This window comes from Pygocentrus nattereri, chromosome 14, assembly GCF_015220715.1.
Source record: "Pygocentrus nattereri isolate fPygNat1 chromosome 14, fPygNat1.pri, whole genome shotgun sequence".
In the NCBI taxonomy this organism is placed as follows: Eukaryota; Metazoa; Chordata; class Actinopteri; order Characiformes; family Serrasalmidae; genus Pygocentrus; species Pygocentrus nattereri.
This window is the reverse complement of record NC_051224.1, coordinates 24232501-24257007: the sequence shown is the minus strand read 5'-3', so window position 1 is coordinate 24257007 and position 24507 is coordinate 24232501. Positions and strand designations below refer to the sequence as shown.

Genomic DNA, 24507 nt, shown 5'->3' with positions numbered 1-24507 from the left:
TCTCTCTTAGACAATCAACAAAAAACACTTGGCCAGGGGTGCACAAACCTTTGCGATGCCCAAAAAGTGATGTTAAAGGTTAAGGTGGAGAACCCGCTGCTACATCCCAACACTGTGCAATGAGTTATCTCTAGCTATAATAGACCTTTAATCAATCTAGAACCTTCCTACAGGCCCTTAATTCTGACCTCAGTTCTATTTATGTCGTAAAATAAATACAGCACAGACAATGAGAACCTCTTTTAAAGAACTGCTTAGCTCATCTAGTCATTATTAAGTAAAGCATCAGAACCTTTCAGTGACCAAAGCGCACACGTAAGATTTGAAAACGTAGTAAAACTCACAGTAAAAACAGAGGTAGCTAAAGGAAACATGCTGTTAAAGTGTTGAAATGGTGAACGTCAGTAACAGGGCTGAACATTCAGTGGCAGCTGTAGTTCCATGTTTTCCACTCGGTTCCACAGTTTTGCACTGACAGTGCTCTACTGGCTGTTTCACTGATAATAAAAGTAGTAATATTGCTACTGCTGAAGCGTTAGCTGTGCGTATACGGCCAGCTCAGTGTTCCAGAGTCCTGCATTATTCCCCTACTGTTGTCCCTTTTATTTATTCACACTAAAGTGAACCGAGGAAACTGTCATTTTACCCCTCATTCATTTCTATGGAGACAGGCGGATGTTATCTGTGGGGGTTTGGCATGAAACACGCAGAGAGAGCATAAAGGGTTCTTTGCATTGTAAAATGGTTCAGATCAATGAAGAAAGTGTTCTAGATGGTTCTGAGGGTTCTCTACAGGACCTTTTTGAAAAGGGTTCTATATAACACTGAAAAGGTTTCTTCTGTTGTAACAGGCTTGTATCTTAACAATAGCACATTCACATTCAAAGCAGTTTGGTGTTAAATGGTAGCTATAGAGACTCAGATGTCTTTACAGTAGTTGTGATAGGAACCAGGGGTCACCATGACTACAACACAAAAACAGACGTTTTATTTACCATCCAAAACCACCAGGAATGTTGATGATGGAAAAATAGTGGAAAATCTGAAATACTGAGTTTTGGGGACTATTTTGTCTCACAGCGCCCTGCATATTATGTATCCCTCCACGATGAATGGAGTTTAAGGCCAAAACCTTCTCAAAACTATCATAAAATAGCGTCTCAGTCATCAGGCAGTGAATTCATAACCATTTCATGTAGGAACTTTCTGTGAGGGAGCTTTTAGAGGTGGACGTCTGGTTCCTATCACCACCACTGTGAACAGTTCTGACTCTGTAAGTTTCTCTACAAAGGAATTTCACACCAAACCGCTCTGAATGACTCGGTTTACATCTTGACCATTTCATTATGTAGAAATTGTGAAAAATTGGTGGAACTGCCCTTTAGATATTCGCTTGTTTTTAAGTTTTTGAACCCCACTCCACAGAGCACTCAATATTTAGTAATAATTAATATTTTCTATATTTACTTCTTTGGCCGTTTCTGATTTGTGTAATTCAGCCTGTACCCCTCTGTCCACAGGGGTGAAATCGAAAATTTTGCCATGCCCATCAATTCCAGGGAGCGGAATGTTGTGCAGGGATTTCGGGAGCACTGAACTAGCCTTTTACATGACACGGTGAGCTGTGAGTACATGCTGGCTGTAGCGGAGACAGTGACTACAGCTTGTTATGCAAGAAACTATTCTAGAGTGACCACAGAGCAGCAGAAGAAGCGTGGGAGAGACACTGGAGAGCCACTATGTTCCTTTAGGTGGGGTCCATTTCAGAGCTGTGGGGTCGATGGTCTTGCTGCTTCCACGCTTCAACTCTTTGGATCTCCATTCATCAATCAGGTCCTGGAGACAGCGTTAGCATGTCAGTGTGATGTACTAGGACTAAGGCTGGGAAATATTATGACATGTTATCATTACTGTGATGAATACTGTCACAACACTCTTTTCTGAGTATTGATGGGTGTGGTCAGAACACTAAACTGCACGAATAACAAAAAGACATTAGATTTTACAGAGAGCCTGTAAACAACAACAGTTGGTAAAGATTAACTACATAAAATGTACAGAAATGCTTATCTAACTGGATGGCAGCCCATTATTCCAATATGCTTATTTGTTTTCAGATAAATCTGGATATAATATAGATATAAAACTTACTATAGCATCTTCTCAGTTCCTTTTGTTTAGAATCTGTTGATCCTTTTTGGGAAATATTTTCCTAGTTGTATTTATTAATTGGTTATCCTAAATACAGAAGTCCAGAGAGGTGATAATATATTTATCTGGACTGTTATGTTAAGATAACAAGTTAATTATCTAGTCACCTTAAAAAAAACGGATATCTTGCGATCACAAGATAATTAATTTTACATGGCTGTTAACTGACTCATTATCTTGAGAAAACGAGTTAACTATTACATCTTTAGTCTGTTAGCTGACTCATTATCTTGAAATAACAAGTTAATTTGTTATCTCAGGATAACAATTTTCCAGAACAAAAATCCAGAAAATTATAGCCACAGCTCACAGCCTCTCTGGACTTTCGTACTTAAACGCCTTACCAATTAAACAAGGCTATGTCTACTATAAGGTATGTGAAGGATTTAAGCCTGAATTAAGAAGAATTAGTGTTGTCATTGTAGTTTTTTTTGAGGTTGATGTTAAATACACAATGAAGATTATCTTTAATATGGATGTGTTTGTAATATTATTTATTAATATTTGCATATTGTGCAACATGATCACTCAACTGCTGCAGCTGAGATTTAAATGAGTTGCGAGAAACTTTACATTATACAATTTGAGAAATTTAGTTTCATGTAAGTTTCAAGCAACTAAAGTTGCATGTAAGTTTCACCATGTAAAGTCTTTGATTTTCCTCTTAAATGAGAAATGATCACAGTGCTCATGGCTTTTCATTGCTTTGCTGGTGCAATTTATTTGTGTGTAAACCTGGAAAAAACTAAACATCATGATTGTGTTTTGTGAAAACACCCTGAAGTATCTTGATGTTGTACTTTTGCCCTGTCAGCCACTTTTATGTTGCATATAAATGAAAGAAAGTAAGATGGGCTGTGGTTACCTGTCTCTTTAAGACCAGGTGCTTCCCTTTCCAGTACTTGAGCATTTGGAGAGACTGCAGAGTGCTGACGATGTCAACAGGGTTTACGGCCGTTTCCTGGCTGATCTCTGATCAGAAAGGGTGAAAGTTCATTAGGAGAAGCCAACAGAAAATGTGTATACAGACAAATAAGTTATGAACTGTCGGTTGCACAGACTAATCGACTAAAATTCACTTGGCACTAAGGGCAGCTGCTGACTAATCGAGGACTGAAACACAAGGGGGGCTCCCAAGTGGTGCAAGCAAGCATTGGCCCTATGATCAAGAGATTGTGAGTTCGATCCCAGGCAATGCTACAGCCATCCAAAGAGAGCACAGCTGTCATTGCTCTCATTGGGTGGGTAGAATGGCCCACCCATCTCCCTCATTACTCAGGCGCAGGTGTCTGTTAGCTGAGGTAAAGAACTGGCGGTTAGTGTTCTCCTCTGAGCGCTTTCAGCTGTCCAGTGATGTAGCGTTAGCAGCAGTTTGAAAAGATGCGGTGGAGCTTCACAGGTCTCAGAGGAAGCCTATGTTTGCTTTGACCCTCCTAGTACTGGTGGAATCAATGGGAATCCTAGCTAGTGCGCTGAACTGAAAATGTCCAAATTGAGGACAATACTGGGGGGAAAAAATCCACAAAAAAGTAACAGTGATTGTCAGAGAGTTTGATGGGTTTCATCGCTCGACATGAACAAAAACCACCTACTTTGACACGAAGGGGAATGTCATATAAGCTGTTTTTATACTTTGTGTAGTCTAACAATGTTACAGCAAAAAAATCTGCATAAAACGGTTAATCAATTAAAAAATGTGCAGGGTCATCTCAATGGCTTGCTAGTAACTTCAAACAAAACCACTGAATGACTTTTAAAGACAGGCTGGCATGAACTTTTCCAATTTAGCAACTCTGAAACCGTCACCATGTGGTAAGCAGACTACTGCTTGCTACTGATGACTAGCATTTAGCTGGATAAAATCATCATCCATCAGACTGATGATAACTGATGCACAGCTGTGGCTTTTATAGTGTACAATATACACTGAAATATCTGTAGAACTCTGTGGGTAGAACGTCTGAGAGAAGCTGAAACACACAAAAAAATCTACCTTAAATGTACCATCTGCTGCTAGGCCCGAGCAGTGAGCTATCAAAAAGCATGTTACTGATTTTGCTTTGTAAGATACATGATGAGTAGCTAAGTATAGGGTGCAACTAGCGAATATTTTCACTTCTTAAATATTCTGATATTGTGTAAGAAAGGCTATACGTTTCACTTTAATGACTGAAAGAAAAAAAAAAGTTAAATATATATATATATATATATATATATATATATATATATATATATATATATATATATTAGATTAGATTAGATTCAACTTTATTGTCATTGTGCAGAGTACAAGGACAGGGCCAATGAAATGTAGTTAGCATCTAACCAGAAGTGCAATATATAACATTATTTACATAAAGTGCGGTGGTAACAGTGACCAGTGCATAAATATAACTGTTATATACATGTGTGTACAAGTGAAATGTGAAATATGTAATATGTAATATAAAATATGAAACATACAATATAAAATATACAGTGTTATATATGCAGTGTTATATGTATCTATATATCTGATATATCTATTAAGTTTATATACAGGAATGTACATATTGAATATATAGTATATAATATACATATATACATAAAGTAAGATATGCAGTAATATGATTGTAGGTATATATATATATATATATATATATATATATACATACATATAAAATACATTTTATAATTATTATATAATATATTCTATACAAATATTCATGAAAACAATTTTACAAGAAAAGCCAAAACATAACTGATAAACAATTACTGTCATGTTAACAGGCATAAAATGCCATTCTGGGGGGTCCTGTCTAATCTGGCAACCCAGCTCCAGGTCACTGAGATGAGCACTGCAGGAGTACAGTGGAAAAAGCATCTTTATAACCTTTATCGTCTTAATGACACCAGCTTTTTGGTTAATTAACTGACCATGTTTTAGACTCTACATGAAGTCTATGTATTCTATGTAAGTCCATCAAAAAACATATTTTCAGAAATAAATGCAGTGGAGAGCAACTGGCTGGCAATTCAGAGCAGCTGGAAACGTATTTTGATCAAAACATAAGATTAGATCGAACACCATCACCTCAAATTAGAGCTCTGATACAGACAGTTATGACAGTTAGGATGTTGGATCAACATGAAAAAGGTAATTATAAATCACTGTTTTTGCGTGACGTACCAGCAGGTTCTCTCGCACTTGTTAGGTGCTACCACTGCACACACCTACTAACGTGCTAGTGTTTAGCTCCATAAACAGTAATATTAATAACAACAACAACAACAACAACAACAACAACAACAATAATAATAATAATAATCGTCATTTTTATTTATAATCACACTTTTCATGCCGGTAGCAGCTCATAGTGCTTTACAGACAGGAGAGAATTATAGGGCTGCGTTTTCAGATGTTTATTAAAAGTGAGCTCTGAGCTCGACTGTCTAATAAAAGGTGGAATTTTCACAGTTTAGAAGCTGAATAACTGAACGAGTCTCTCCAAGTTTTCTGTATTGTACTGAAGGTGTCTGTAGAAGGTCAGTATCTGCAGATCTAAGATCATAAACAGACAGACACTCTGTGATGTATGTGGTGCTTTAAGGTCATTTAGAGCCTTAAAAACTAGTAGCAGAACTTTAAAATCTGGGACGATACAAAACAAAGCTCGATTTCCTGTCAGACTGATAAAAACTGATGCATTGAAGCATGTGTTTTAATAAAATCGAGCAAAAGTCATAGTTACTAAAACTGCTTTTCCATTAATAAACATTTTAATGATCAAATGTACCCAATTTTATTGATTATTTGTTGCAGTCTTTGTGGAATAATTCATGAACAGTTGTGAAATATCTTCTATGAACTGATAATTATAAGAATAACAGGATATTTCCCCGTGTGACCTGCTCTTACCTTTGATGGAGATCTCTTTTCCCTGGAAGTTGTGCAGGTAACGCAGCAGCACGTCCTTCCAGTAGCTCCTGTAGCTGATGAGGCCGAGGTCAGACAGGGGCCGCTCAGGGGAGCCCACCTTCTCCTCCACTTTAGACAGCAGGTAGCCTGAAAATATAATGGAAATGACCAGATATGGACACAGCACAGGTGAAAATGCATTGAGATGCATTAATCTGAAGGTTTAACTGCATTGATTTTCGAATGTTAGGACTGTTTATAATGATCATAATAAAATTAAATAAAGTATGCACTAATTTTTTACCCAAAATAAAACTTTCAGCTTAGTTTTGATCTGAAGTGATTTTATTATTGTTTGAAAATCAGGAAAACTTATTGTTGTGTGAACAGTTTAGTTTGATGGAAAGAAAATACATAAAAATATTTTTACATAAAAAACAATCAGAAATGCAGATAAATATTCATAAATTCATATAGCTAGTCCTTTAATGTAATCATGCAACACTTCCCCTTTTTTAAAAAATATAAATTGTATCATTTGCTCACTGGTCCATAGAGCTAAAAACAGTTTTTAATTCACTGCTTTTTGATGTCATATAAGTCGACCCATTTACATATATCCATCTGTTCATCTTACAGAGTTTAGCTCTGCCCATTCACACTTGAGTTATAAGGTGTGTATCAGCCCAGAGTCAAATACAGGCATACAAGACAACCAATCAGACCAGGGCTCATTTACATAGATCAGTCTTCAAGGCACATCGACTAAACCAGCCTGTTTAATTGTAAGTGATTAATGTGAGGCTGAAAAATGGTCATTTAAAAATTAATCATGAATGATTTTGGCATATAACGCTGGACAAATGCTATACATGATAAGAAGGACACAGGATATGGACCCTTTAAATACATTTTCAATTAACTTTGCCATAATTATGAAGGCATGTAAATGAAATGCACAGCTGGGACAGTTAAAATGAGTTTTGCTGGTTTCGTATGTACTCACTGAAGTCTATCAGCATTTTGCCGTAGCCCTGTCGCATGTACTGCGGCATGGTCAGAATGCAGGACACATTGTAGTTCAAGAAGGAGTTCTTTTCCTGCGTGAAGAAAAGCGGCTTTATGATCATCTAAAAGCAAAAACAATCCGAGAGCTGATTTGATTGGAAACTTTGTGAGTTGTTTACCTTTGAGAAATATCCCACCAGGTGGCAGCCCGTGTTGTCTGCCTCAGTCATCACGTAAAAGAGAAAGGGCTCCACGTCATAGTAGAGAGTTTTGTGGTCCAGGAAAAGCTTAGCTAGGAGGCACAGGTTCTGGCAGTATATCTGTCGAAGACAGATTTCAGCATATTTAAACTACATTTCAACTGTTATTTAATCTGTGTTTTAGACTTTGATTCTTTTCTTCAATTTTGATTTTATTATACTGAATTTCATTACATTGTATTTGGCACTGCATTTTCAACCAGTCTGTGTTTTAACTGTACTGGCCCTGTTTAAGCTTATGCATGTATATTATTATTGTTTTATGTTGTCTTTTGGGGGGGGGGGGCGCTATAACACATTCCTAGTGGCTGATGTGGCAGTACAGCACTCCAACATGAATTATTATTTTATATCCATCTATTCATCTATAACTATATGGACAAAAGCATTAGGGCAAATCTTAACCATTGAATTCAGGTGTTTCACTCAGTCTCATTGCCACAAGTGTAAAAAAACAAACACATAGCCATGAAGTCTGCCTTTACACACATTAGTGAAACAATGGGTCTTCCTAAAGAGCTCACTGAACTCCAACATGGCTCTGTAATAGGACGCCACCACTGCAACAAGTCAATTCAAGAAATTTCATCCCTTCTTTATCTTACAGATATTCCACGATCAACTGTAAAGTTTGGTGGAGGAGGGATAATGCAATCGGGTTGTTTTTCAGGGCTCTAGGCCCCTTAATGAAGGGAAATCTTAATGCTTCATCCGAACAAGCACAAAGCAGCTCCATAAAGGCCTGGCTGGGTGAGTTTGGTGTGAAAGAACTTGACTGGCCCTCACAGAGCCCTGTCCTCAACCCCATCACACACCTTTGGGATGAACTAGAGCAAAGATTGTGAGCCAGAAACAGTCCAACATCAGTGTCTGGCCTCACAAATGCTCCTATGGATGAATGGACAAATATTCCCACAGACACTTTCCAAAATCTTGTTGGAAGCTTCCCAGAAGAGTGGAAGCTATTATAACTGCAAAAGTGGACCAACTCCATATTAATGCCTATGAATTTATAATGGGATTCATAAAAGCTCCTGTGGGTGTAATATGTAGGTGTATATAAATATAAACCCCAACATTAATTATTGTCTAACAAAGCATTGTGCAGTGGTCCTTTAATTAAACGTGCCATTAAAATGAACTGACTATAGTGCTAATTAGTTTTACATGTAGTGGGGTAATCTCATGAAAAGTCTGCCATGTTTATGACACGGGATAAGAAATCTACAGTTGCATGCAAATGTTTATGCACCCCTGGTCACATTCCATGTTGTTGTTAATTTTAAGTGTAAATACGTTAATAAGTTAACATGCTTACACTAATGCAATTTTTAATACACAATTACTGTTTATTTGCTTTATTTAGCATATTACACAAAAATAAAATTAAAATGTGAACTGTGCAAAAGTCATGGCATGGTTCATTTTTTTAAATATGTAAAATTCAGCAAATTAATAGAAATTGTGTATTAAAATGTGAAGAAGTGTGTCCTCTTATTAACTTTCCCCACTTTTGCTCAAAACTGTATCCCACCTCCCCATGTAAAACTAATCCAGTCCTAAAAGTCCATAAGTTTGAAAATTCCTCTGTTGTTAAATGAGGTCAGGTTGCATTTTGCTGGAAAGTAACTTTTAAACTGTGCTGTTAAAAACTTTAGTAACATGCTTTACTAAGAAAGACTAATCTTAACATAAGAACCTTAAAATACACCTGAAGTAAAAGTACATTGTATTTGATGTTTTGTTTAACATATGTTGAAATAGCTCCCATATTTAAGATTCTCTTTCTCTACCTTGTTCTTCTTGCCATCCACTTCAAAAACGGAAATGGCGGTCTTCCTGTAGATCTCATCGCCCGGCGGATGCTTCCACACACATTTCGCCTGCACGAAACAGAGGAGCATGTCAGCACAACACATCGCACTTTTACCTGCATGCTGGCTGAAGGCATTAATGGGTCAAGGTTTGGTGCCCTTGGAGCATCAAAGAGTTTTTTGCATGTATTGGAGCTCTTCACTCACTGAACCTCAGTCTTGTGTCATATACTGTACATCAGTCATTACTGACAACGCTATGCAATGGCGCATGGCATCTAAAAGATTTTGTTTTAAAGGTCCCATATCCTGGAAAATGGCCAATGCTTTATTATCACAGTGACAGTACGATCCAGAATGACTGATGTGATTCTGATGGGCTTCTAAAGCTCTATAATGTTCATATGATCCACAGTCACTCTGACAGACTGTAATACACTACAGGAAGTGTAGGGGGTGATATGCTTCTATGACATGCCACTTTACCATGTGTCGTCTAAGGATGGTCTGACTCTTCATGTATTTGAGGCAGAATTCGCACATGTAGAGGCGACCCAGCCGGGCATACTCCTCAGGGTAGGGCGAGTGGTACCAGGTGTCCAGCTCGTAGCGTCCAAACACGATGGTTTTGATCATGTTACTGCCCTCAGTCACCTGACCCTGGAGCCGCAGCTTCTCCTACAGGCCGGACAGGCCAGAGAGAGAGAGAGGGAGAGAGAGGCTTTACTGACAGTTACAGAGACCACCAGCCAGAGAGAAATCAAGCTGAGACAGGAAACTGCAGAGTGAGTTATGGGGAGAATATGGAGGTAAAGAATGGAAAAGTCACTCTTCTACCTCTAAATGATAAAGTGTCTTTAGACAGAAACTGCAAAAAGGAAAAGCTGAAAAAGGCTGAACAAAAGGAAAAGGCATGTAATGTCATGTTCTGTCCTTTACTGTATGTTAGAAAACAAGTGACTAATAACATGGACTTTATCATGGAGCAATACTATAGAACTACTGTAAAAACATAATGAGTGAGAGAGAATCAGAACACAAGGAGAACTAGAGAGAGACACAGAGAAGGAGAGAAAGAGAGAGAGAGTCACAGAGAGAAAGGTAAAGACAGAAAGAAAGAAAGGTAAAGAGAGAGAGAAAGAAGGGTAAAGAGAGAGAGAGAGAGAGAGAGAGAGAGAGAGTGAAGGGGAAAGAGAGAGAGAGAGAGAGAGACAGAGACAGAGAGAGAGAAGGGGAAAGAGACAGAAAGAAAGGGAGAGAGAGAGAGAGAGAGACAGAGACAGAGAGAAGGGGAAAGAGGGACAGAAAGAAAGAGAGAGAGAGAGATAGAGAGAGAGAGAGAGAGAGAGAGAGAGAGAGAGAGAAAGAAGGGGAAAGAGAGAGAGAGACAGAGACAGAGAGAAGGGGAAAGAGACAGAAAGAAAGGGAGAGAGAGAGAGAAAGAAGGGGAAAGAGAGAGAGAGACAGAGACAGAGAGAAGGGGAAAGAGACAGAAAGAAAGGGAGAGAGAGAGAGAGAGAGAGAGAGAGAGAGAAGGGGAAAGAGGGACAGAAAGAAAGAGAGAGAGAGAAAGAAGGGGAAAGAGAGAGAGAGACACAGAGAAAGAGAGAGAGAGAAGGGGAAAGAGACAGAAAGAAGGAGAGAGAGAGAGAGAGAGAAGGGGAAAGAGACAGAAAGAAGGAGAGAGAGAGAGAGAGAAGGGGAAAGAAGGACAGAAAGAAAGGGGGAGAGAGAGAGAGACAGGCAGAGACAGAGAGAAGGGGAAAGAGGGACAGAAAGAAAGAGAGCGAGAGAATGAAGAGGAAAGGGAGAGAGAGAGAAAGAAGGGGAAAGAGAGAGAGACAGAGAGAAGGGGAAAGAGAGAGAGACAGAGAGAAGGGGAAAGAGAGAGAGACAGAGAGAAGGGGAAAGAGACAGAAAGAAAGGGAGAGAGAGAGAGAGAGAGAGAGAGAGAGACAGACAGAGACAGAGAGAAGGGGAAAGAGGGACAGAAAGAAAGAGAGAGAGAGAGAAAGAAGGGGAAAGAGAGAGAGAGACAGAGAGAGAGAATGAAGGGGAAAGATAGAGAGAGAGACAGAGAGAGAGAATGAAGGGGAAAGATAGAGAGAGAGAAAGAAGGGGAAAGAGAGAGAGAGAGACAGAGAGAAGGGGAAAGAGACAGAAAGAAAGGGGGAGAGAGAGAGAGAGAGACAGACAGAGAGAGAAAGAAGGGGAAAGAGAGAGAGAGACAGAGAGAGAGAGAGAGAGAGAGAGAGAGAGAGAGAGAATGAAGGGGAAAGGGAGAGAGAGAGAGAGAAAGAAGGGGAAAGAGAGAGAGAGAAAGAGAGAAGGGGAAAGAGACAGAAAGAAAGGGAGAGAGAGAGAGAGAGAGACAGAGAGAAGGGGATAGAGGGACAGAAAGAAAGGGAGAGAGAGAGAGAGAGAGAGAGAGAGAGAGAGAGAGAGAGAGAGAGAGAGAGAGACAGGCAGAGAGTTCCAGCAGGCGTTTAGTGCGGCACAGACTCCAGGTTGAGCAGATGAGGCCTCAGCGCTCTGCTCTGGAGCGAGGGAGGGAGTTGGCCTCGTGGGGAAGAGAAGAAGGCAAGGAAACAAAGAGGGAGAACAGGTGATGAGTTTTCTCTCTTACAAGATCGTCCGAGGCACGTGCCTGCGCTTTCCGAAACAGCTCCAGGTCATAATCGCTGGTGATGTTCTCCAGCAGCGGCTCACGACTTGAGCCATGAGCCTGCCTGTGCTCCTGCAGGACAACAGAGGACGGACAGATGGACAGACGGGGAGTCAGAGGACAAGTACACAGAAAGAGAAATAAAAGAGGAGTTCTTCCCTTACTTTAATAACACAAACACGGATTGACTGTAAAGATGCTGCAGACCCATACATAGAGATACATAACTTACAGATTACTTTCATAGCAGATACAAAAATTCATTGAAAAAACAATGAATAATTCATACTAATTACTAAATAATTCATACTAGATATTAAATTATTCATAGTAGATGCTGAATACTTCACAGTAGATAATTCACAGAAAATACTGAATAATTCATAGCAAATGCTGAATAATTTCATCGTACAGCAACATGTAAAAGTGACAGTATAAAATGTAAATCTATGCAGTCACTCTAGAGGCTCACTGATATGATGGAGCTCACCACATATTTCTCTTTGTGCTCTTTTACAGGAGTAGAATTCCGCTTCCTCCTCATCTCTGTCACCTTCTCCTTATAGCGCAGCTGACGCTCCACAGGAGCCTGAGAGGAAACACAGAGTATGTAAATAAAGCAGCATCAACTAAAGTGCAGTGTGTACTGTGCGAAAGTCAGAGACCACCCTTCCCTTATTTCATTATATGTCAAAACTGCCATTAAGTACAAGCCTTTCATTTTTGAGCATCACAAACCACAGAAAACACATTTAACAGAAAATCACACAGAAGCCTCAACAACTAAACCTGCAGACACACCTCCAAAGTTCACTCTTAGAAGCTGGCTGATGATTTTCTGCAGTAATCAACCCCATTCAGTGATGTTGAGGTCTGGACTGTGGGGTGGTCAGTCCGTTATTCAGCTTCTTTGTTTGATGTGTCCGTCTCCTTTTCTCAATGACGTTCTTCTTGATCAGCAACACATCCCGGAGTGCTGAGTCGTCTTCTCAAAGTGGAAGGATGGATAGAAACACCTGTGGATGTTTTCAGATCTGAAGCAGCTTGATTTCCTCCTCTCTCTCAAAGATGAAAGCTTTCAGTTCTGTTTATCTGATGGGGTCAGTTTTGGTGTCTATCAGCTCTTCCAGATGGTTGTTAGGAGCCACATTTTTAGCTTTTAACCAGTTTTTGAATTCCAGTTCTGAAAATTTCAGTTTTTCTTGTTCATTACGCAAGTGGATTATCATATATTTGACATAAAAGAAAGTCAAAAGCCTGAGAATTTAACCGATGGGACAATACAAAAAATCATCCAGAAGTTTGTAGACGTTTCTTCTGAAATGAAGGGCTTTAATAGTGAGTTTGCCCCTCTTTGCTGCAGCAGCAGCCTCTACTCTTCTGGGAAGGCTTTACACTAGATGGTAGAACATAGGGCTTTTCACATTTCCGCATTGTCTATGCTGTAAGTAGTTGTTGTAATAACAATTACAGGGATGACGAGTAGAGCTCATTCAAGCCTAAAGCAAAACCAACCTCATCTCAGTTTCAGGGGTTTCTCAGCTGATGATGATCAGAGGAGAAATGAGTTTGTGGAATTAACAAAGGAATAAACTTTGTCATATGGAGGAAAAAACCCTCTGTGTCAGCATTTCAGTGCTGCTGACCAAGGATACTGTGTAGTTTGTTCTTCAACCCTTTAAATTCCTTGAGACCACCGGTAGTTTCAACACACACTTTGTCATATTCTTCATAACCTTGATATTTGTAAGCTACATTCAGAAGGTGGGCGTCGTATGAGGCTGTAACTGTCTTCTTTCCAGTCAAATAGATGGTGATGTCATTTTAAACCCTTAGAATAAAAGAAGCTGAAATCACAATTTTTTTTCTACTGAAAGTCGACCCATTTTTCCACAAATCTGGGCTATAAACTATAAACAGATGGCGTCTCTTCAGTGATCTGCTCTGTAAAAATGATTTATATAAAATAATAAAAACAGCGTTTTTTGGCTTACAGCAGTAAATTGTAAGCGCATAGCAATGTGTGTGATCATAAAACACATTTTCTGTTCATTTGAGGGGCTTTTACAAGAAATAAATAAATAAATAAATAAATAAGAATTTATTATTACTTATTTTAAAATTTACATTTATTTCATCCATTTACTGAATAATTTGCCTTATGATTTACATCATGTACATTCAGATGAACAAACCAAAACATATCCTGGAAAATAAGAGGTTAAAGTTGCTGCTGCAGCTGCATTCAGAGGAACAGCTTTCATTGTCTGCTTCAAAATCTGTCAGCATTGACAGAAAGATTTAATGAAACATTCCTGATTAATAATCAATAAACTAAATATGAGCTAACTTGAGCATTTGGAGATCTAATAAAGAAAGGTAACACTGAGAAGCAGCTATAGATTGCATGGATTTGGGAGATCACCTCTAAAGGGGAAGAACAAAAAAAATGAAAAAAACAAACTATAGCAACAAGTTAGGGCTGAAAGAGATGAGTATTAGATGAAAGAGTATTAGATGACAGTACAAATTATAGCTGTGAACTCCTGAACTTGGGTGAAGGAGCTGTGTAAGATGACCCTGGGATGACCCAGGATGGAATGTCCTGGTACGGCCAGGTCAGAATGTTTTTTTTTTTTATTTATAAAAGACATCATGAGCATTTGATTTTATGGGTTGCCAAAAAGGGTGCAGGGTTTGGATACAATGGGGACGAAGGTGATATGGAATTGTATAAAAAGGGGTGGGGTGGTTACGTCATCACCCCAAAGGGCAAATAAAAAAAGGGCGCCTCGAGGTGATATTTGCATTGTGGTTGTCTGGGAACCATCTTGCCACTGAAAGCTCAATAAAGAGAAGGCCTTTTCCTTCCTTCCACAAGACTCAGCAGCTGAAGTCTTTTTATTCTTTTTATTGTTTCTTACTTTTCTTTTGTTCCTTAAATCATTTTTTAAGAAGTTAAACGACAGATAGTTATTAGGCCAATAGCATAGAACATATTAGAGATATTTACGTATGTCTAGACCCTGGGCAGAATGGACAGCTCTTGGTCTTATCTGAGAAAACGAGAGCTCAGCGGGGAGTAGATGTTTGTTCACTGGAGCCAGTGTCTGAGACGTCTACAGAGGCGCTACGGACCCTGACGACCCGGCGTGCCCCGTGTCAGCATGTGTGCGTGTTTAGCTTTTTGCTACTAGTTTATTGTTAACAAGCAGTTTTAACATCTCCAGCTAACATGGCTAATCCAGCATTTTGGTTAGAAATTTTTTCACAAATCATTTATGCCCTTTATTTAGTCTGGACTTCCACATTGTTGTGTGTTTGGTCCTCCAACAGTTCTGGACACATCCTCGAATTTCAATCTTGGCAACTATGACAAACATAAAGTGACACGCCTTTCTGTGGTGCTGAAGTGATACGAACACCTGTGTTTCTGATGTTAATAACAGTCCGCCAGGCAATAGTGGACCTTGTTTTACCCAGCGAATACGCACTTCTGTTTCTAGAGAACAGGGCCAATTGCTGTGAGGATTTGATTGAGCATTAGAGAAGTCAGGTGCTGATGTTGGATGGTCAGTTCTGGATCACTCCAACTCAATACCTAAAGGTATTTGAGCTCCATCATTCCAGAAAACCCAGTTCCACTGCTCCATAGCTCACTGCTGGGGCACTTTATACCCCTCTAGCCCACACTTGGCATTGGGCATGGTGGTCTTGCTGTTCCAGAGTGTCCCATTCTAGTGGTCAGTGCTTTTCTATGGAGTTCATACAAGCTGTGAACAATGGAAGCACCTTAAATTAGCTTCAGTCACTCAGTAGAAGTGCTGGTGCTGTCTGGATTTGGACAGACAGTGCTCTTTTATGTGTTAAAAGAGTACCTGATGGCGTGTGGAGTGTCGATTCTCTTCCTGGCTGTGGGTCAGCGTCCTCTCCTCCACATGTTTGTCCCGAGAACTGGCCTTCACCTGTGGCAAAAAGCAACAGCAGCGGGAGCTGTAAGCCAATTCACTACTTCAGGATGTTCACAGCCATGAAAAGTCAAATATAGTCTGAACCAACTGGAAATTACCTTGCACTCGTCTGCTGAAAGATTGTGGTACAGTGGACAGCCGGATATGGAAAAGTGCCTCTCGTGCTTCCCGGTTAAATGACCTGAGGAGAAAAAAAAAGCTGCATCAAAAACAAACTTCATGCACTTTATCACTCTCTCACGCTTTTGATATAAAGTATTTTGCTGTAGTTTGTAAACATTATTAAACTTTCAAAACGTACCGTCCACCCCTCAGACCATTTAGGGAAACCAAGCTGCAAAAACAGCCTGCTTTGAATTCACTGTTTCTGTGACATCACAAAACCCAGTGCTTTAACACATATCCACATATTCAGCCTACAACAGATTAACCACTTCCACAGGAGTTATCGTCTTTCAGCTTGGACTGCTTTCTGAATGAGCCAATCAGAACAGAGCTCATCTGTATGTATCAGTACAGACACAGTAACAAAATCAAGGATCTATCTGTCTGTCTGTTGGTCTGTATATCTATATCTGTCTATCTATCTGTCTAAGGTTAAAGAGAGGCTGGAAAATGGTCAACTACACAGAACAAATAAATAAACAGCATGCTTCTTGCTAAATGTAATAAATTAAAATAAATCCTAATACAGTAACTTTACACATATCATACTGTTGCTCCTCTTCTTAATACAGCTGATTCTTTCATGCACTGAGATTTCACTTTTAGCATTGACTAAACTCTCTACTCTATTTCTATTAAGATATTATTAATAGGTTATATTAAAGACTAAGCTTGTAATTCAGAGTCTGAGCTGTTCTGATCATCCTTCCCCATTTGTGCTCTGCTTTCATATATTAATGAATACTGAAGAAACTAAATCTTTTTCGTTTTAACAGGCGCATCCTGGGAGCAAGAAAGGCTACGCTTAGATGCGCTAAAATGAAACACTTTCATCTCACAAGAGGTACTATAATTTAACAATTCATTCAATTAAATTAATTTTATAAAACTGTGTTATAAACAGCTGGAGTTAAGCATATAACAGCTGATCTGAGTTATAAAACAACTGGACTGAGTTACAAAACAGCAGGACGGTTTTACAAAACAGCTGGACTGAGTTATAAAACAGCAGGACAGTTTTACAAAACAGCTGGACTGAGTTATAAAGATACTGTGTAGTTTGTTCTTTAACCTTTTAAACTCCTTGAGAACACCAGTGGTCACCACCAATTTCGTCATATTCTTCATAATTTTCATATTTAGCTGAAACAGCTGGCTTGAGTTACAAAATATCTGGACTGCATTATAAACAGGTGGACTGAGTTTTACAACAGCTGGACTGAATTACAATGCTGGACTGCTATAAACAGCTAACTTAAAAAAGGTGGACTGAGGTATAAACAGCTGGATTGTGTTTTAAAAAGCTGTATTAGTTATAAAAAGCTGAATTGAGTTATAAAACAGCTGGACTGAGTTATTTACAGCTGGACTGAGTTATAATGGGTAGACTACGGGTTTACCCATTGAGTTGCAGCCGGGCGTGGGGCACTTCATGTTGAAGTTGTAACTCTCATGGAAACGGCGACGTTTTGGCCGGTGAGCCAGGCTGGACTCTCTCAGAGAAAGCTCCTTTGCCAGACTCTCATCATGAGACACATTGGGGCTGGACATGTCAATATCAGACTCAGAGGAGTGGGCATTTCCTGTGGGGGTCCGGGGGGGAGATTCATCCTGGTCTGCAACTTGCTTTGCATCTGTATGGACAAACAGCACAAACTGATATGTCTGTATGATATACAGTTAAAGGCTTATAATTATAATATGTCATATATATATATATATATATATATATATATATATATATATATATATATATATATATATATATATATATATATATATTTATTTATTTATTGTGTACACATATATTTAATCAGCAGAATTCAGCATAAAGCAGGAAATAAAGCATCCAGAATGTCTACAGATGTTATTTAAAGTCATGGCTTGATTACTTAAAAATCCGTCTTTATAATTTAGCAAAATTCTACACAAAACAGCAAATAAAGTTTCCAGAATCATAGTGAATGACACGTCACAAACAGTATCACTTGCCATTAAACCAAATACATTTCTACGCATTTAAATGTTTAAGCATGCAAAATAAGTTTGAAAGCTCATTAAAACATTTTTATCATATGCAATATTCAATATTAATGCTTAACAAATGACCGATTTCACAAAACCAACCTTAATGATTTATTAAACACATGATGAAGTCTTCAAATGAAATGAAGCAAAGAGCAGTAAAAAGAGGAGAAAAGCTGAGATAAATGACAGCAAAAATTCTCAGAGGTCGAAACTCAGACACATTTTTAAGGGAAGGACACAGCAACGAATGGCGGAAGAATTCTGAGAAATATTATTACCCAGACCTTTTTGTGCTCTTAATTCCCAGACGTTTGTGATTACAGTGCAGTATCTAGCACAGAGAGGTGCCACTTTAATAAATATAGCTCAAAATACCAGCTTCATATTTATCATATGTTATATCATATATGTTGTAAATGCAACAAGCTGCAAGATGCCATGTAATTCAATGTGGAGATACAGAGGACTAAACCTGCTAAGATTAACTTTTTTTCCCCTGAATTTCTAACAATCCACAAAATGGCACAGATATAGCTGTATCTTCTGTTCTGAAACTACCCCCTAAAATTTCATACATCTAGCATCAATCGTTGAAAAGGTATGACATGTCAAAGGCTGCATGTTTTCCTCAGCTAACTGCTCATAATTTGTACTATTATAAGAGCCCATATTCTACATTTTACTTATAATTGAATATTTTTATCCCATGAAGTCCATTTAACACATTTATTTAAGCTTATATTCCAAAAACAGTCCTAATTCATTTCAACATGACCATTTTCCAGCCTTTCTTTATCCCTTAGAACTGAACAGGCTGTGTCTGTGTAAATGAGCTCTGTTTTGATTGGCTGCCACGTATTATACTTCATTTAAAAAGCCGTCTGGGCTGAAACACTATAGCTTCAGCATGAGTGGGCGGGGCTACACTATTGTAGGCTGAATAGACGGATATATGTGAACGTGTTGGTTTCGATTTCAACAAAAATGGTGAATTTTGAACGGGCTGAGTTTGCAGTTTAGTTTTCATATATGGACCGTATGGACTGGGATGGAGAACAATAGGTTTTGAAAGTATGTTTACATACAACATACACTATATGGACAAAAGTATTGGGACATGTTTCATAACAGATGTTTCAGCCACACCACATTACTAACAGGTGGATAAATTTAAACATATAGCCTTGCAGTCTCGACAGTTGGGGTGGTGTAAATCATGCCGCCACTGGACTCTGGAGCAGTGGAAACGCAGTGACTAATCACACTTTTCTGTCAGTCTGATGCATGAGTCTTGGCTTTGCTGAATGCCAGGAGAATGTTACCTGCTTGACTGCACTGCACCAGCTGTAAGGTTTGGTGGAGGGGGGATGATGCTGTGGGGTTGTTTTTCAGGGATTGGTCTAGGACCCTTAGTTCCAGTGAAGGGAAATCTTAATGCTTCAGCACCAAGACATTTTGGACAATTCTATGCTTCCAACTTTGTGGGAACAGTTTAGGGAAGAACCTTTTCTGTTCCAGCATGACTGAGCCCCAGTGCACAAAGCAGCTCCATAAAAGCCTGGCTGGGTGAGTTTGGTGTGGAAGAACTTGACTGGCCCTCACAGCGTCCTGACCTCAACCCCATCACACACCTTTGGGATGAACTACGACAGAGATTGTGAGCCAGAAACTCATCTAATATCAGTGTCTGACCTCACAAATGCTCTTCTGGACGAATGGGCTAAAATTCCCAGACACTTTCCAAAATCTTATAGAAAACTTCCCAGAAGAGTGGAAGTTGTTAAAGCTGCAAAGGGGATCAACTCCATATTAATGCCTATGAATTTACAATGGGATTCATAAAAGCTCCTGTAGGTGTGACGTGTAGGTGTCCCAATACTTTTGTCCAGATAGTGTGAAAAAGGGAGTAAAACTTGTTTTTCCATCATATGGCCCCTTTAAGGTACCCGGTGAATAAACCGATTCTGATTTTGAATGAAGAAAAACAACATGCAAATAAAAATGACAGCAAACAAACAGAAAGAAACAAGCTGCTCTGCGGCGATGGGTGGGAGTCAGAGTCAGAGTAAAGGAGCATAGAGCACCGCTTTCTCCTCCTACCCCTGTCTGAGACTTCCCCATGCCGCTCCGCCTCCGAGCCGCTCTGCCGCAGGGGGATTTCGCTTTTCCTGGCTGCGACCGGCTCCCCCTGCTGTTGACTGCGGGTCACTCGGCGGGTTGAAAAGTTCATCTCGTCTGAGGCCAGAGCAGACGAGTTCCCGACAGGGCTGGAATCTAAACACAGAGCCTTAAAGCGATAGTTTGGCGAAAAAATTTAAGCTTCCCAGTTACTCCAAATGTAGCCATTCAGCCAAGACACACTGAATGCCTGAAGTTTGCTTCTATGGTCTTAGCACTGGAACAACGAGGCTAATGTAGCTAACAAGGAATGGAAACTAATACCCCACCAATTAGCACCATTATTTACTGTAATTAAAAGAAAAACAACAAAAGTACTTCACAAAGCTAAAAACAGAAGTAGCCAGAACCCATATACTCAAGTCTTAAAGGGGATATCACCTGTTTTCACATTTTCATAATTTGCATAACTAAATGGTTAAGATGTAAACAGAGTGGTTTGGTGTGAAATGCTATGTTGTAGGGAAACTTACAGAGTCAAAACTGTTCACAGTGGTGGTGATAGGAACCAAATATCCACCTCTAAAAGCTCCCTCACAGAAATTTAACTGGGCTGTACAGGTATGGGAATTGTGGGCTAATGCAATATTTTTCATGCACATATCTGCCGATGCTGAAACATATGAATTATTAAAATGTAGAAATTGAACCACATCTACCAGAGAAAAACACTTATTTCTGTAGAGTTAGTAAAATTCAGTAAATTAGTTTCAGTAAATTCAGTAAGTCCAGTAAAATTAATTAGAGCAGTAACCCAAAATATTCTGTTCCTCTAGAATACAATAATAATTAATCATCAAACATCAGATTGAAAAAATGGTCTAATTCAAACAATTTAAGCAAACAGATTCCAATTTTACTGTGCATCCTTGAAAGCTGTTACATTAAATGAGGCATTGTTTTACAGTGGTTTTGAGTCGGTTCTGGTCAAAAACATAGGTGTTTCAAATCCATTCAAAGCGGAGGGATACATGCAGCATGTTATGAGACAAAATAGTCCCTGAGGAAAACTTATTATTTCAGATTCTCCACTATTCCATATAAACTCAGAAGACTTGTGTAGGTTCACTGGTGGTTCTGGACAGTAATTAAAATGTCTATATCTGTGTTGTAGTCATGGCGACCTCTGGTTCCTATCACCACCACTGTAAAGACATCTGAACCATTTCACACCAAACCGCTCTGAATCTCTCTGTTTACATCTCACTCACTGAATGTGAATGACATTTCGAGAGAAAAAGAAAACATTCATCTTTAATAACTTGATACAGTTTAAGCTGGGACTGGGCAATATTAAAATATGTATCGTTATTGTGATGAATTATATCCCACTACATCAAAATAAGCTTTTCTGACCATTTACGTGTGGATGACACCAGTACTTAGAAAAAAACACAGCTTCATGTTTAATTAGTCCTGTTTAATTGGATTTAGTTTAATTGGAGCAGCAGTGTGTTAAATATTAAAGACAAATAACAGCTTTTGAAATCATTTTTAAAATGTTGCACTACTTTGTCTGTTCCAACTTAACAGAGGTCAGAAAAAATAAATATTGTGACATTTTGAATACTGTGACGATTGGTGTCTGGCACGTTACCCTCGGCCCCGCCATCACCACTTCTCAGCCTCCGGACTCCTTTTCCCAACACCCCAATAATCATTACCTGCATATACAGTCAATGAGTGCACACACCAATCAGGCATAACATTATGACCACCTCCTTGTTTCTACACTCATTGTCCATTTTATCAGCTCCACTTGCTGTATAGCTGCACTTTGTAGTTTTACAGTTACAGACTGTAGTCCATCTGTTTCTCTGATACTTTGTTAGCCCCCTTTTACCCTGAAACAGATGGACTACAGTCTGTTACTGTCTAAATGAACAATCTAAATGAAACCACGTGCAATGTGCCCCTCAGTATACAGTTTCGAACAAGCCAGGATGCCCCTGTGTCGGAGAGATGAGCCGTTGCGATGTTTAAACTCTGTTTGCAACTTCCGGGTGCAGATCCTCAAACCCCTTCATGTGTCTGCCAGAAAACGGAAATCATTTCCAGCATCGCATGTAATGCAATGGATTACACATCCATTAAGATACGTAGCGTATTTTTTTGGTTCAGACTGTTTCATCCTAAAAGGAGTTACAGCAGAATATTCGGGGCCTCTTTTGAGTGAATCTCCCTGTAGGAAGCGGAGCTGATAAAATGAACAATGAGCATAGAAACAAGCAGTCCTGCCTCAGGTGACCACTGCTCCGCTTCACCCAATTACAGATTCAGGTCACCTGTTTAACACACTACTTAAACTCCCTCAGTTCGTCAGTTCATTGCAAAGTACCGTCTGCCTCACAGAGTATTACAGAGCCTTCCAGTGCGTTAGTCTGTCTGTCCAAGTATGACCTTTGTGTTGTTTATTTTTGACCTTGATTAGCATTTGTGTATTGTTTGCATTTCTGGATTGAACTTTCTGGTCTGGTTTATGGACCTTTTTTTTTGGATTGCCCCTATGCCCCAATCTGGCTTTTGTCCTTGGACTGTTTGCCTGTGATTGTCGATTCCCTCTTTGCTAATAAAGCCATTTTACTTCAGTTTGGTTTGTGAGTTCTGTCCGCAGCTGACAATGACCATAAGCTTCAAGTACAAACTCAGGTCCAAAAAGGTTGAGTCAGTTAGTGAAATACTAATAAAAACGGAAAGCAGCGATTAGTAAATTCCGCTTGACCTGTATCAAGTTAAAATGGCAAAAAAATCACAATATTTTGTTTTATCTTATAAAATGTTCACATTTTTTTCCCCCCACTGTTATAAGATAATTCGCAATGCAATACATACCAAAAAGTCTGGACAGGAGCATGTTTACCACTCTGTTACATCATCTTTCCTTTTATCAGCACTTAATTGTTTGGGGACTGAAGACACACAGATCCACACAGACTGCAGGGAGGTCAGTCCAGCACCTGCACTCTCTGATCATGCTGTTGTAACACGTTTAGAATGTTTCATGGTGTTTAAAGTGTGTTAAGTATTATTGATGCATTCATAGACGTGCAGATTACTAAAGAACTAAAGAAGCAAACTTCAGACGCTAAACATGTCTTGGCTGATTGAGTACATTTGTGGCAAGAGGGGGAAGAAACTATTGCAAATTTATTTAACATTCTACTACTCATCTTCAAATGCCAGAGAGTTCAGGCCCCTGCTGAACTCTTCAGCACAAGAAAGAAGTGCCAGACCACTAACTCTGGTTAGTGTCCTGTCTGAAGACAGGACAGCTGTTTACACTGCTGAAAACTGAGAAAATAAAGAGCAGCCGAGGCTTTTAATGGCTGAGAAGTTGGTCTGTGTTACTGCATTGACCTAAAAAGTCCTGGATAATGGTCTGGCCATTAAACTGTCCAGAATTCCTACAACAGCTGTGCCAGAAAGAGATCAAATTTGTTTGCAAAAAGAAGTATTTAGAAGAAAAAAATGAAGTCATTACCTTGTGAGCTTTGGCTGAGTCGGAGCGAGGAGCGCGTGAGACGAGTGTTTTTGGCAGCATGAGTGTCGCTCTCTGAGCTGTCCGTGTGATCAGCGGAGAAATCGGAGTCCTCTGTACCATCAGAGCTGCTGCACGCATTTCTCTAAAAAAGGAGACATCAGGAACAGATCAGAAATAACCACACCAACATCCCTGTGTACAACCGTACAGGGTTTATTAATCTACATAAATGATAGTGTTTAACATTAATAAATTATTAACATTGATAAAGTTTTAAGCACATTTTCCTGTTAGCCCAATCTCTCTGATAGAGTCTGTGACTGTGACTGTAACGCTCTAGGTCAAATACAACTTTCAGATGGCTTTTAAAGCAAAACCTTCAGCACCTTCAGCAGACCATGCTGCCCCCTGGAGAACTATGGATAAATCAACAAGCAGCAAGCTAACAAAAGCAGCAGCTTAGTAGAGCTTCAGCTCCTGTCAAAATCCTCCACTGTAACAAGCTCAACCACTGACTGTATATTTGATATATAAAATATATACATCGTTTTTATTTTATACACTATTTGCATGTGTATATGTACACATCTACTGCACATACGTTATGATATATGCATGATACAGGCACTCATTAACTGTATATCTGATATATATGATACACACACTCATGCCTGTATATATGGTATATATGTCAAATACACTAATTGACTGTATATATGGTATAGATAACAAATACTGATCTACTGTATATATATATATATATATATATATATATATATATATATATATATATATATATATAGATAGATAGTGCTCAAAAAAATAAGG

General features: G+C 39.1%; 1 protein-coding gene across 3 annotated transcripts in view; it reads right to left on the bottom strand.

Annotated features, from left to right (window-relative positions):
* Positions 1-1251: 1251 nt before the first annotated feature.
* Positions 1252-24507, bottom strand: part of kat7a (K(lysine) acetyltransferase 7a) — a 28561-nt gene continuing 5305 nt past the window's right edge. Inside the window, exons 2-15 of one of the 3 annotated variants that reach the window (XM_017715460.2) lie at positions 23680-23821; positions 20121-20294; positions 17393-17626; positions 15926-16008; positions 15735-15821; positions 12347-12445; positions 11818-11928; positions 9678-9869; positions 9171-9260; positions 7297-7437; positions 7116-7209; positions 6110-6256; positions 3077-3183; positions 1252-1836 (exon numbers count right to left, since the gene is read on the bottom strand). In XM_017715460.2, coding sequence (XP_017570949.1) covers positions 1738-1836; positions 3077-3183; positions 6110-6256; positions 7116-7209; positions 7297-7437; positions 9171-9260; positions 9678-9869; positions 11818-11928; positions 12347-12445; positions 15735-15821; positions 15926-16008; positions 17393-17626; positions 20121-20294; positions 23680-23821 — 1800 coding nt within the window. In that variant the 3' untranslated portion in view covers positions 1252-1737. The remainder of the gene's footprint in view (positions 1837-3076; positions 3184-6109; positions 6257-7115; positions 7210-7296; positions 7438-9170; positions 9261-9677; positions 9870-11817; positions 11929-12346; positions 12446-15734; positions 15822-15925; positions 16009-17392; positions 17627-20120; positions 20295-23679; positions 23822-24507) is intronic. The other 2 variants (XM_017715461.2, XM_017715463.2) reach the window with 2 other exon arrangements.